This window comes from Trematomus bernacchii, unplaced genomic scaffold, assembly GCF_902827165.1.
Source record: "Trematomus bernacchii unplaced genomic scaffold, fTreBer1.1, whole genome shotgun sequence".
NCBI lineage: Eukaryota > Metazoa > Chordata > Actinopteri > Perciformes > Nototheniidae > Trematomus > Trematomus bernacchii.
In genome coordinates, this window is record NW_022987851.1 from 4,823,267 (window position 1) to 4,838,515 (window position 15,249).

A 15,249-nucleotide genomic window follows, 5' to 3' on the forward strand; every position below is an offset into this window, starting at 1 on the left:
TGTGGGGAGAGAGTAAGAGTTATGAGGCAGGAGCAGACGGTTGATGTGATCCATGAGCTGCTACTGTCGTGGTCAGAGTGGCCCCCGAGGGCCGGCTCTGGAGCTGCCTAGGGGGGATTAGCTGCATTACGGCCGCAACACTGATTAGCAGCTGAGATGTGAGGGCTCCCAGCCAGCCTGTGATCTGAGGGCCTCAGAGACTCCCAGAGACAGGTGGAGGGATATAAGGGAGCGGAGATTGGATTATGGTAATAAAAGGTGACCAGTATGACAGGGAGAGGGCATGAAACATTTGTTAAAGGTCTCCTATTATACTATTTTAAGAAATATATTATAGGTCTCGGATATATAAAAATATATAAAAAACATGTCTATGAAGTGTTTTGCTCAAAATACCAAACAGATCACCCATTCTAGCCATGCCTCATACCCCTCTATCTCAGGCCTGGGGGGGGGGGAATTCTGAGCTTATGCCTGCTCAGAATTCTAACCTGATATACTCGGCTAAATGCTGCCGTGATGAAACGCCATATCATGTTCAAAACCACTTCAAGGATTATTTCTGAAACAGTATGGAGCTCAAATACTTTTTCTCTTGCGGGTTTACCACAAGGTGAGTTCCTTTTTATATCCTGCATTTGTACACATGCTCTCTCCAGTACAGGTTAGCTCTGAGCGTTAGCGATGCTTGTTAATGTAAACAAAGACCATATTACTTCCAAAACACGTTGCGCTTTGTTTCTGATATCGACGTTTCTGATCGGGCCGTGGGTGTCAAGCCAGCCCACATTTCCAATATTACGTCTTACGGACGCAAATCTGGATCAGCTCCGTTGTACCCCCGTTTTTAGAGATTTGGGTACGGAGGAAAAGAGAGAGGGTTTTGTTTTCTGACACTTTGTGAGTTCCCTTACACACCGGGGACACATATTTATGTATAAAAGACATCAAAAAGTGCATTTAGCATGATAGGAGACCTTTAAATGAATGATTAAGACTTCCTATTTCGCTCCCACATGATTTTCCCTTTGCTATCTCGCGGATACAGCCTACCACTGTTTCCTGTGAAGTCATTCCTTCCTTACCTCCTTGGCCACTCCGTGCCACTGCTGATGGCTGACGCACATGTCCATACGCTCCTTGTGGAAGAACTTGCACTTCTCTGGAACCAGAAGCACGTCACTCACAAACTCGCCCACTGTAACATCAAATCACACGGACCAATGCGCCTGTTAGTCACACCTCAAATCTATCTACAAAGAAAAAGGTCACTGCTCAACAAAACAGGCAGGGTTAGGAACAATACATCAACTAGAGGGACTAAAAAAGGAATAGCTGATGAGATGAGGGAGAGAAATTCATGCGTCAATAATTCATAGCTGCCAGGTCCTTTACATTTCATGACAGCGGTATAACCGAAAGGCCATTTGACACTGGAACATCTGCCTGTGCACCTGATCCCCAAACAGCTTCTGTAACTCTTTAATGCAATCAAAATGGCAGTGCAGAAAATCCGGTTTCACACTGTGACTCTTTTAAGGCATCCCGACACTTCCTGCAGGTCAATGATATCATTTGCAAGATGAATTCAGTTCAAAGGATGTTTTATTCATAGGACGGGGTGATAAAAAGCAGATCTGGGGGAAATAAATGACATGAAAGGCATCTTGAAAATTCCTATGAATAGTCGCAGGTGGAAAAGCCATGAGCCTGTAAGCATATGGTGCGGGGGTCATAAGAATGATTAAGAAGGACAGTGACTGCTGATTGGCTGGCAGTGTGACGAGTCGCTCAGGTAGAAACGCTGCTGTCAGAAGCAGATGGAAAGCCAGGAGGAGAGAAGGAGGGATGAATAGAGGGTTTAAGTCCACATCAGAGTGGCTGAGGAATGGGAAAACGACAATGAAGGTGTAAAGGTTTCACGACCAGGGCTGGGAGTCGTCCTATAACCGGTCGTTTAGCGGTTTGTCACGACCTCGGCCTGAGGCAGAGCTGCTGGAGGGCTTCATATGAGCCAGGCAGGCAGAGGGGGGGGAAGCAGTGTTTTGGAAAATGAGAGGGTAGGATAGGAAGAGGAGAGGCTTGAAATAGCAGAGGACTCTGCAGCTGCTTCTCATCTCCGCCCAGGAGATACAGTAACACCCCCTCACACAACCCCCCCCATCCCTCCAGACCCCCATTCTGCTGCTTCCCTGATTTGTGCAAACCACCCGGGAAAATTACTAAATAAATGTACTTAAGTTCTATACATATACCCCTTTTTCAACAAAATTAAGAATGTATATTCTGATTTTTTACACCTTTGATGGCCTTTGTTACCTTAAACCAGAGTAAGTTGAGGCTTTTTTGCAATAATCAGCGTGTTACTGTCAAGACTGATGGTAGCCGGAAAAGGTGTGTTTAGCTAGTAGAGTTTCCAATGTTATCATTACAGTGAAAATGCTTAACATTAATTTGATTTCTCAAATTCTCATTTTGGACTATAAAGGTCCTCTTGGGATCAAGGAAATTGTAATTGATGTTTTTTCTAACAATTTAGAGAATAAACACTCAAGTTATTATTTAACTACTTTGTTTAATTCACAACATTTAGGAGAGTAATACAGTATTTATTACAATAGCTTCTTTGCAGATTTTGAAATATACTTCAGATGTAACCTGCCTTTAAAATATAAAGCATTGTTATTATAGCCTGCCTTAAACCCTTAAGAAGTTGAAATCACCTCCATCTTGACTAGATGGGACAGAATAATGGAATAAAATAACACTCTTAAAGTGGCTATTTGAGTGCTTTCACTTTTTATACTTTACTAGATTTTGCTTTTTATATTTCTTTACTTTTACATAAGTGACATTTTAATGCACAGCTTACTTTGTAATATATTTATTTTTCATTGGGGTATTGCTACTTCAGTAACGCCTCTCCATCTAAAGTCTTCCTCTCTTCACATCAAGAGAAACTGAGAGACAGACTCAGTAATCTTCAGCTCTATAGCCTGCACACAGGAAGCTAAGTGCACACATTCGCTCACACACTCCCTCTTCATTTCATCTTTCTCTCTGTCTCGTTCTCTCACACTCACAGGTTGGTTGCGGGGTAGGGTGGGTTTGGAGGGGACGCCTTTACAGTCACACTGCAGTGGGTGATGGATGGTGGTGTGTGGAGAGCAGCTGCGCCTCGCAACCACTCCTGCTCAGTGTGTTTCTGTGTGTGTGTACCTGTATGTGTGTGTGTGTGTGTGTGTGTGTGTGTGTGTGTGTGTGTGTGTGTGAAAGTATACACTCCTCTTTCTCTGTAACCTCCTCTCACGTACTCTATTCATCCGACTTTTCTTTAACCTCCAGTCTATCAGACACCCTGGCTCACACTCTCCAGTCCCCGGACAGTGTGAAGGTAAGAGTACACCAATGATACTTTCAGCCCTGGGAGGTGGTGAATTAAATTAAGCACCAACCAAGATGTGCTCCTTGAAGGCAAGGCTATTGTGTTTCAAGGACTTTCCAAAGAAAGGCTGCTGTAATGACATTTAGTGTAATCAATGTGAGATCTGAAAATTACATTTTCACAGCGATAAATGATTAAATCTTGAATTTATTATATTAAAGGTGCCCTATAATGCTATATTGGGGTTTACCTTTCCTGTAGTGTGTTGCATAGGTTTTGGTGCATGTAAATGGTCTTCAGAGGCAAAAATCCCTAAGTTCCCTCTAATAGAAGTTCCCCCCCACCCTGCCTGAAGCACCTTTGTTTACTTCGGTGTTTACTTCGGTAAACAAAGGTGTTTATACACAATGAAAACTATCAGGTAGGGCTGCTCAATTAATCGTATTTTAATCGCAATTACGATTTTGGCTTGCAAACGATTATGAAAACAACATAATCGAAATAAAACGATTATTTTTCTTTTATTATTATTATTTATTTATTTTTGACTTTTTTTTTAATTATTTTTTTATTGGTTTTTCAGTTGAATTATACTTAAAGTTCATGGTAATCAACTGTTAAAAACATAAATTGATGTTTTCAAAGTAAATGGATAATTGTTTTTAACAATCGTGATATCAATTATTGACCCAAATAATCGAGATTATGATTTTTGCCATCGAGCAGCCCTACTATCAGGTTCCACTGTTGTGCTTTGATTTTTTGGCAACCCTTTTGTTTACATTTGCATCGTGCCTTTTAAGTGGAAGAAATCTGATCTGCCATGAAAGGATTACATGAGGGAGACACGACTAAAGCCAGGAGGCAGCTGGTGGTTTAACTTACATAATGGAGATAACATTTGCTTGTATCTCATGGTTTTTCGGCAACAGTTTAATATTGCGAAACTTTCACCTTAACCAATTCTGTATCACTTGACTATAAGTGTTAAGTATAGACTCATGTGTAAAACATTCCCAGAAGCAATAAAGTTCATAGAGGCAGGGGAGTGGTGCTCGGAAACAAGCCTGAATTTGTATCTTTTATCAACTTATTGACCACAAGAATCAGCCCCTTTCATGATATCAGGAGTCGTCATGGTGTGCCGTTCCCTTTGGTGAATAAACAGAATTACTCAACAGGAAAGGCAAAGTATGTGTCATGTCTGTAAATGTTACTAATTCAAATCCACTTCTCGTCAAAACACGTCCTCAAAATACTTCCATGCGGTAGAAAGTAGCTCAGAATAAGCCTTAACATGCCTCAAATAAATGTAAAAGCTACCTTGAGCAATAGTCGTTAAAGAAGTGTATATAAAGCGACATCAATTAAATGTGAATATGCCTTTAGTAAGATCTACATCAATCGGTGTTTACACAGAAAATACTTTCTTTGGAAACATGTTATTTTTCATCTCGAAGCCTGCGTTGTAGCAGCTGAATTCCCTCCCACATTTAGGTCTTGTGTAACAGATACTCTGCCATGCACACTCACCAACACCACAGCCACACATCTGCCACTGACTGTTCTCACCACCCCAGACATAATAATACAAAAGTCTCTAAAATAATCCTCTGCTGTTCGACAAAGACATCATGCTGCAGGGATTACAGTGCCATGGTACAAACAGCACATTCATTTGCAAAGCCATTGTTTGGGGACGGGAAACATGGAGGGATTGTGGCTCTGTGGCTGAGCCTCTGCGTGGAGCGATGGGATACAGCATAACCCATCCCTCTCTTTCTACACTGAGCTCCTTCCTTTTGCACTTGCATTATTCATATCAACCTATTAACTTGACATGGGTTCTTCTGGCCCTTTTAATCACATCCTTCCAAGATATAGCCCACCCCCCTTTGGTCTATTTCATTGCTTTTTGCTTGGACCATAATTAATGTACGCTGATGATTATAAGGCAGAGCCTCTGATGTCCATTTTTCTGGAACACTATGTGAACATCACAAACAATGAATAATTCAAAGGCGCTCTTCATTGCACTTAATATGATCGAGAGGCCTGGCAAACACTGGGCTGGAGAGGTGAGGCGAGGCGAGGTGCAGGAGGCATGCCGTGGCTCGTAGCATATGATCAGAGTCCTCCAATTAAGGTCCTAACATGCTCCATTACATAATCAAGCAGAAGCCCTCTCAATAGCTTCCTTTTGCCAACACCTTATGTCTATCTCCCCTTCTCCATCTGTCTTCCCCGTTCAGACTCCTCATTTGCAAGCCAGCAGAGCAGCAGAGACGGCCTTTGTAATTTGATGAGGCATGAGTGCGCAGACCTTTAACTATGATGACAAAAAATGTGCATGAACAAGCGGTGCAGCTATTTAATTATTCTAGAAGAGGTAATGGGATTGTTTTTAATTAAATGGCACTGTTGCTGAATCACAAAGAGAGCTTTTGGGATGTAGCTAGACGCAACAGCCTGCCAGAGTGTAGAAAAGGAGGACAGAGGCCATCGAGTGCGGCAGGTAGTCAGAGGGAAACAGCCTCAGGATGAGAGCAGAAACATTTTGGAGATTGATTCTGCATGTGAAGCTCTCTCATCTGTATTCCTGTCTCAGCCACAGAGCAGCCCACTCCAGTTGTGGTGTTTGCTGTCCCATGAATTTCCCAAAAGCCTCCTCTCTGCAATTGCCAAAAATGCTCTTGAATGGTCGCCCATTTCACAGTCCAGTGCGACTGCTAATGGCTTTTTCATCCCGGGAAAGCGACACAACTCAATCAGCAAGAGGCTTTCGGACATAGGAATGGTGTCCGGGAGGTGTTTGCGGCATAGAGGAAGGTATTCTCTTCCTTCCTGACATATCTGGACAAGCACAGAGAGGAGACTTGTTTCAGTACTGTATTGCTCTGTTATTGCAATCCTCAGAGGCAGCAGGAGCATGCTGTGGTTTTGTAAGCTTGGGGAGCTCAGAGACATGTGGCCTGCTTAGTCTGCGGCTCCATCTGACATTTAATAAACCAGAATACAGCCATGTTGCCTCTGCTGATTACAGTGATGCTGCAGGAGACAAAGGAGCGAGAGAGGTGTGGATGACGGCACAGGCGAATGGAGAAATGGGGAGTAATAAAGCCGGCCTCCCCACAGCCCTCCCTCTCACTGACCCTGTGTGTCTGTGTGAGTTTATGGCCACTGTCTGAGGGGGGAAATAAGATTGTGCTTTATTGCTCAACAAGCCTCCCCAGCAATAATAGCTTCCCCCCTTGAGCCATCCGTTCTGAGAGACATTAGCTCCCATCCAGCCTGGATCTGCTCTATCCCCAGCTCAAGGCCAGGATTAGTCAACTGAATCAGACTCTGATATTGCTCTATGTCACCACTGCCTACAGCAAATATGTATCATAATCTCTCCTTTCTCTACGATAAATGGAGGACCAATTTGGAAGAGGGTAGGGGGTGGGGGCAGTGGAGAGCATCTGATATGGAAGGCCATTTACTGTCCTCTAAGTGATTTCCCCAAGCCCTTCAAGTCGTTATTAGAGCACAAGCTTACCTAAGCATTTGTAAGGCACCACAATGTGGGCGTGCCCTTTGCACACCTTCTTCTCCGTCTTGCACCAGTTCTCGATGCGAATTGGCTGGTTGCCTTCCACCACGTTTGTGATTTGAAGCTCGGGATACATCTGTTGGAAGAAGAAGCAAAAAATGTGTATGCTGTGTGTGCGGGAGAGAGAAGGTGGGATAAGTGGAGCTTCAATGGGAGCCTTTAATCCACACTGTATGCTCTCTAGATACCATCTGCTCAACCATGAAAGAGCACGCCACTTACTTTCCCCAAATGCCATCGAAATGTCATCAATAAATGCAACTGAAGCTTGTGGGGAAGGCTGCTCTAGAACGTACAGTCTGCTTTTTCTTGTACAGCCACATAATAAACCATGGCAATATTACCAGCAGCATCTTTGCTTATGAGATATAGTAGTAGGAAGAAGTAAATGAGAGAGAGGTTATCCATGTCTGGAAAAAAACATGCCCTTATGTAGAGACACAACACAGTCTCACGGCATTTCGTGTTATAGTCACGAAATGAATCTATTGATTCGTGTTCACCAACACGATTTCGCCTTTTTTTTCGTGTCACACAGAACGATTTTAAAAGCAATGTAAATAATAACAAATTAGAAGGAAAAAGACATTTAAAAAAAATACAGATTTCAGTATTCTGACACAGAACGATTTTAGAAGCAATGTATTTATATTGGTAGTATGTTTCGTGCCTGCACCAAATAATAACAAATTAGAAGGAAAAAAAGATGACATAAAATACAGATGTCAGTATTCTGAGGCTCTGAGCCATTTATTTTCCTCACTGACGGCAAAAAAACTCAGACATTATACAATTTAAAATAAAAGGGATAGGGTTAGGCTTAGGGTAAGATATTGAGTAAGAAAATGTTTTTATGAACCACACAGCTTCTGGTCTTCCAAGACCCGACCGGACAAAAAGACGTGGTGCAGGCACGAAACATACTACCAATAGAAATACATTGCTTTTAAAATCGTTCTGTGTGACACGAAAAAAATGTGAAAATCGTGTTGGTGAACACGAATCAATAGATTAAATTAATTTCGTGACTATAACACGAAATGCCGTGCTGGGTTGAGAGACAGCTAGCAGCTAGAGCCTGCTAATTAAAATGCCACCCACTGCACTGTAAGTAATCTCTGTCTCTCAAGAACAGTTCAATAGCCTCTCCAATGATGAATAGGCCTACCGGTGAAATTAAAACTGAATTTTCAAACTTAGTAGACAATTCATCTCAATATAACTTGTTCACTTTATCTGAAGCCACCATTGTTTTTTTTTAGCACAAAAGCAGCTAGCCTAGCTTGACTAAATGTAACTAAATGTTCCTGCTAGCACCTCTCAAGTTTTAACATAATATCCACTTTATTCAATATAGTAGTTATTTAACTAGGGGATGTGGCGCTACTTCAGCAAGGGTCTTGAATATGAATATAATTCATGTGTTGTCATAAACCACCAAAGGTGCCCTGCTGCTAGCAAGGCTATCATGCTATCTCTTTTTCAATTAAGGTCAGCTTTGTTTAAATAGTAGTTCTAGCATTATAGTTAATAAATAACAACAAATATATATTATTTTTGTGGGGAGTGAAATTAATAAATATGTATTAGCTTCTGAAGTAGGGAATTACTAGAAAAGTTTGCTAACCAATGTTTTGCTATACAGCTTTTTTTTAGCTTGCAGAAAAAGAGTTACATATATTTTCTTATTTAACTCTGTAAGTGTATCTCCCAACATGTCATTCTAAAGTCAATTGCATGTATAACACTTCCTTAGCGATGGCTCTGGTTTGAAGGGCCTTTGTTAGCATGATTAGCTAGAAAAGTAGCAAGCTACTGAGTGGAGTAAGGACTATGAACAGCAGCACATAGCCAGTGCAACCACAGAATAAGGGTCTTTACATTTCAAACTCAACTAGATTGAAATATATTACATATTTTTCAATGGTTTTGTATTTCAGTTTGTTTATGAATGTATTCTGCTGCCTTCGTCTTTGCATTTGCTTCACCTGCTCATTGTGATTGTCTTTATGCCATTCGGTTAGCTTTCCAGCATTGCCCCTTTGTTTCTGATCCTGATCCAGTTTTTTTTATTTATATTTGACCTTGCCTTTGTATTATGGATTCAGCATCTGCCTAACCCTATGGCACTTTGTTTGTCTTCATAGATTGTTGTATCCTTGAACACTGTTTTTAAACCTACGGTTCATGCTCTTGGATTCTATTTGTATTTGAACCATGACAAAAGCTACTAATATAATAAAATAAACCAATGATAATGGTACATCTGTATAGGCCTATAGTGAGGACTTCCTGCCTTAGTCCTCCCTAAATTAGTTGTATTGGTTGTACATATGATAACAACCCACTTTTCCCCCCCCTTCCTGACTTTGGTGCTTGAATCACCATTCCTCTGAAACTGATATGATGGACATTAGAAATGTTTCACAGTGACTCACCTCCTGGCAGTACTGCAGCACGCCTTCTTTGGTTCCTACGCAGCTCTTGGTCCCGGATGTGTCTGGCTCCCAGCGGCCGGTCTGAATGTTCACATGCATGTTGAGCTTCCCGCAGAACATGGCCACCTGTGGCTCGGCCACTGCAAACCCTGTGCCTGCATTGGCTGCTAGCGCCTGTGGAAAGAGAGAGAGAGGGAGAGAAATAGGGTTTAATACAGTCAATCATTAAAGAGCCCATAAAGCATTGTGGAGTGTTGTGGCTGACTTGACATGAGACACTCGCTTTTTTCCCCATAAACTTCGGTATAAGGCTGACTCAGTAGTCTGACCACATTTCAGCTCATGTACTGCAATGGATACTAGGTGTGATGGAGCAAAATCAGAAGCACCTGTCAATGCTTGGCTGCTTTTGTGACTCCACGCTGCAGTGCTGAGAGAGCAGAGGGGCTCGGACAGGAGACAAATTAAATGCATGTGGCTCGGTTGATGGTTAAACGAGTAGGGGTTTGATTGGATTTGTGCACAAGTTTATTTTGCTCTGGTGCCCATTGAGTGACTGAGAGGCTGCCCACAGAGAGCAGGAGAGGAGAAACAACCTGCAGTCCGTCATGCCTCACAAACCAGGACAAACCAGCTCATCCAGGACTCATGGGACCAACATCTTTCAACAAAAAACGGATCATTTATTTCTCAAGCACAACATGTGTGCTGTAAAGACGCATTGGTTAGGTAAACAATGTGATTCTCCCCTCTTTGTTTACTTCACAACCCGACAGGAAATCTGCTATCTGTCCACTGAGTTGTCCTTCCTGCAGTTCCTTTAGAGAGCAGGCACACCCAGTTTGCCTGTCCTTGACTCGAAAACATACTACCACTCTTCATAGAAAATGGACACCGACTGTCTAAATCTACTGTGTAATCAGCTCTCACATGATTGCCTTTCAAATGACACGGCGTAGTGCTAGCTTCAGTCAACTCATCAGCTCCTCATTGAAACAATAAGTCACGGCGCGCTAACACTCGCCTGATGCTAGGGGAGTCACATCACGGGGAGACTCTAATGAATCAGTGAGGCGATGTAGCTGTGCATGCCAAACTATCCAAAAACACACCAAGGAGCCTCCAGACAGGAAGTGGAACGGAACTGATCCCCTCTTGATTGTCATAATGTCATCAGTCTGGGTAAACAGGCTTGAGCCCCAGAGAGAGATCAAGGGAATGAGCAAGCAATCGTTTGACTCTAATGTCTGACCGTTTGCTGGGTCCTCAGTCCCGGCAGAGGTGTCCTCTGCAGCGGGGAGCCAAGGAGAAAACAGCTGAAGAGGGAAACTTGAGTCGCAGTGTGTTAGACAAAGCTCTCTAATTCTGCGCAGGCTCCCGGGCTGATAATGGGTGCAGAACAGAGTAGAGCGAAGACAAAACAAGTGCTGTGTAATCAGCAGTTGGCTGTAGCGTGTGATGAGCCGCAGAGCCAGCCATAGCTGAGTCTGCACACAAACTCAATACAGCACTAGCCACATGCATATATTCAGCAGCACATTAACGCCCACACAAACACGCCATCATAAAACACACACAAAGATGAAAACCGTCACACAGGCAAGCAAACACACTGGACTGTCATGATTTGGTCCTAGAGGCATAACAGCCTCAGATTGAACCTCATTTCCCCTACTTCCTCCATCTCCATGTCTTTGTGCTTCACTCCTCCCTCTCTGCACCACCACAGGCTTGTTTGCTCTCCTCCCTCTCATTCCTTTGTGAGATTGGCTCAGGGTGTATGAGTAGCAGGGAGGTGGGGAGGAAATGAGGGACGCAGAGGAGCAGTTAGGGAGGAAGACAAGGGAGCTAGTGACAGCCTGACCACAACTAAACTCTGCGGCTGCAGAAAAACAAGTCATGTGGCCTCCTCTACGCCCCTTTGACTCCACTAAAGGGATAAAGCCTGTGTGTCTTTGATTCTTCAAGTGCAACAATCAAAGTGGACACAGAGTTTTTATACCACTGCCTTAAATCTGCAGTCACATGCCTGTTAGAACTAAAGAAAGGAGCTTCTCTGGCACGGACTTTCACAAAAAAGTGCCAAGGGGGGAAGCAGAGAGCACTATGAATGAGACCAAGGGCTAGAGGGGTCAAGCAGTGCAGAATACATTTGTCCAATCAGTGGTTCCCGTCTTATCCCCAGCTCTACCTTTACCAAAAGAATGACTGGCCTCGGGTAAACAAACTGGACAGTCACTTCTGCTCACTGTGACACCTCTTATAATCTCACCCTGCTGGAAGGAGAGATAATCACCTGTGGTTGTGAGTTTGTTCCTTGATCATGACTCAGTCTCAGACAGCCCTGATGTAAATGTATTTCAAGAGCAGTTGAGAATACAACTGAAGTGTCATTGTCACAATTTGTTACATCATCTGAGTCCAATTTATTTCGTTGGCCTAGTCTGTTGATGAAATGAAAAATGAAAGGAAATAGAAGTTACTCTTTTGACACATTTTCACTGCATGGTTCTTCCAAACTCTGCCCGTTTTGATAGCACCTTGTCTCAAGTATGTCCAGTTTCCCCTTAGCTTATATGAGAGGACAGAGTGAAAAGCCTGCAGACCACTGTTTGGTCGGACACAGACAGTTAGGCCCCGGCTCCACGAGGACGAAAACGGGTTGAATCCGCATATTTCTCATGCGTATAGCCCTCTAAGCTCCACGACGCCGTAAGGGAAACGTAGAAACAGACCCGCAAACGACAACGGGTCCAAAGGTGGATAGATCTGGGAACGGAGCGCTCTGGGGGTTCCAACGGGGCCGTGGAGTCGCCTATACGGTCGTTCGTTTTCATAGCCCCGCCTCTCCCCCGCAGGGTTGCTATCGTGCTCCAGTCGCTACTGACCATGCTACAGTTCTTTGTGCAACATCTACAGGAGCTCCTCCTTGAATTCAGATTATTTATCTTTATCTCGATATGGACATAAACGCGAGTGAAGTCTAATCTGACAGGACGGAGACACGCAGCTCCTGCCGCTGTGATGCAGCGGGAGCAAAACACACACTTCAAGTCAGATCATCACCCTTAGCTATTTTAATTACCTCTCAAACTACCTAAACTAGTTATAAATATGTTCATTTTTACTGTCGGGTCACTCATTACAGGATCAGCTGCTGCATGAGACAGACACTGACGCTGTCAGAAGAGAGGAAAAAGAGACAGGCTCCGTGTATTTGATGATTATATATCATTATATAGTCGTTATTCATTTGTTTTAAAGCTCAATAAATAACAATGAAGACCTTTGACCGGCACTTTTATAATTTTGTCCGGAAGATTTAAACTTTAACACACGCCGACCGGCGAAAAACTCTGCCCGGTTCTGTCGGCCCCCACCGCGGAGAATACACAGAAGTGCAGCCATGACAACCATTCTTCTTCGCTGCTTTTGTGGAGGAAGTTGCTGCTTTTGTGGAGGAAGTTACAGCGCCACGTACAGGTTCGGCATATGTACTGCAGCTTTTCCAGCGTTTGGATGTAAACGGAGCCGTCTCGTGGAGCTTGACACAATCCGGTGTATATTGCGTGGGGACGGAAGGTTTTTTGCGGTTGCATTTGCGTTACTCCGATGCGTTTTGCCGTATTTGTCCTCGTGGAGCCGGGGCCTTACAAGAGTCATCGCTAAGGTTACAGGACTGCACAAACTCGTTTTTTGGTATTGTTTCTCTTGACCCAGATTGTTTTTAAAAGGCAGCATGCCAAACTATGCTGTATATACAATTGATCAAGTGGAGGGGTTTGTTTGTTTGGTTGCAGATTAAAGGATTCTACAAGTGTGACGTTGTTACGGTCGCTAAGGGGATCATCAGATCAACCCGCTTACACTCAAGGGGTAGCCAACTATCCGCAGTGTGAAACAAAATACACAGGAGCAACTGGGGAAATAAATAGGTGTATCATGCAGTAAAAACACACCAATATATATTAGAATGGATCTGTGCTTATGATCAGAGTTTTGGGTCTTTTTTTCTTTTCACTGTGATTTAATTTCATCTGAACTCTTCCTTAAAGGGCACAAGAGAAATCTTTGACAGTCATTTGCAGAAACAGAGGTTAAGGGCAGGACTAGATGCCAAGAGTGACTTTATTTTAAAGTTCAAAAGTAGATAGGCGAAGACTGAAAAACTAAAACTGAGGGTCACTTGTGTTCTCAGACTGCCACAACGCTAAAAGATCCTTCTGTGCAGCTGGTGCCCTTTTCATGTTTGTCACCCCGACCCCTCAAACAGCCCGAGTCCACCGCTGCTAATGCAACCCAATGCTAGCCCTTGAGGATAACTTGTCTTATTATTTGTTGTATTAGTTCTAGTACTGAAAGCTGTTGATCACATCTATGATCCTGGGGCAAACCAACGCCCAGATACACACCTTAACTCATGTAACTGCTAGTGCCGATCCAGCTTAAAGGTCTTATGTGACGGGAAGGGATGGCTGGATCGCCTTAAAATCTGTTATCACATTTTACTAACTGGGATCAAAAAGTTGAGTCATCAACAACATGATGAAAGGTTACAGGGGAGAGCAGCGTGAGGAAGGGTGGATGTGTCTTTTGAAATGTATTCAACAGATAATTATAGCTCTAAGAGTCATAGCCTAATAACAGGGTCTTTGTTGTCCCCTTATAAGACTCTTCCACCACATAAACCACATGTTGAATTGTATTGTACCAAAATATCCAAGGTTTTCTGTTGATTTACTGACTGGATCAAATCTGGCGCTGCTCTGGAATGCAGCACGGATACACAAAAACACACATTAACTGGAAAAATATGCCGCCACACCTCACAAGCGTACGCATCCATCTCTCATTACTGACTCACCGGGAGCTGCTATATTACGTGGAAGTGTGAACACCTGCCGCTATGTGGAGATTTTAGCAAGAGAGAGGGAGTGGAAGTCAGGAAAAGGGAGAGGCGGAGAGACAGAGGAAAAGCACAGACGAATACAGTAAATAGAAAACGGCAGCAGGGTACGAGCGCTGATTGGCTTACGTCCCAGCTTGACATATTATTCTCAAATGAACGCAGACTGTAATGCAATAAAGAACAGGCGAGAGGCGGCGGGAACGCAGGAGAGACAGGCCTGCCACCACCAGAAGCTTGTCAAAAGCAGTGTGGGCTGAGGATCATTTAGCTCGTATTCACCCTTTACTGCAAACACACCAAACACACACCAGCCTGCCTCCAGCACACAAACATGTTTTATTAGCCTGCTCTGTGTTGCAAGCCAAGCTTCACATAAAAACAAGCTGAGACACGATAGTGAAAAAAAAACCACATGGAACATCTCATGCACACACAAACTAACACTCCCTTTTAACCTCGTAACAGATACATGTAGCTTATAAGTCTGGATGTCTAATGAGAAACACACACATACACATTAGAGGTAAATCTGTCTTCATTTCCAGTGGAAAGCATTACCAAGTGATGTTATTTTGAGTTACAGCTCGTTTACGGTCTACATCTTGTCTACATTACACCTCCAAGCATACGTGTGACACGTTTATATATATTTAACTTGTCTTTTGTTGTTGCAATCTAAACCTCTACAGTGTCAAACCCAATTAGAAAATATATAGGCTGCATGTGAGAGGAAGGCTTCATTTTCTGCTGGATTATTTCCCAGTTACTCTCATTTCCTGCTGTGGGTGATTGGCAGTGAGCAGTGCGTAACTTAACGCATTCATATGAGAACGCTGAACGTCTGCAGAGTAGCTTTGACAAAACCAAATTATGGCTTTACATTTACAGTGATAGATTGTTTAGCTCAGGCAATTTCCAAAGC

The 15,249-nt window shown here is 43.2% G+C and overlaps 1 protein-coding gene across 3 annotated transcripts in view; it reads right to left on the reverse strand.

Annotated features, from left to right (window-relative positions):
- aplp2 (amyloid beta (A4) precursor-like protein 2) overlaps positions 1 to 15,249 on the reverse strand; it is a 58,646-nt gene that overhangs the window by 19,424 nt on the left and 23,973 nt on the right. For all 3 annotated transcript variants that reach the window (XM_034113325.1, XM_034113324.1, XM_034113322.1), the window contains exons 2-4: positions 9,419 to 9,592; positions 6,927 to 7,056; positions 1,086 to 1,198 (exon numbers count right to left, since the gene is read on the reverse strand). In XM_034113325.1, the coding sequence (XP_033969216.1) occupies positions 1,086 to 1,198; positions 6,927 to 7,056; positions 9,419 to 9,592 (417 nt within the window). The remainder of the gene's footprint in view (positions 1 to 1,085; positions 1,199 to 6,926; positions 7,057 to 9,418; positions 9,593 to 15,249) is intronic.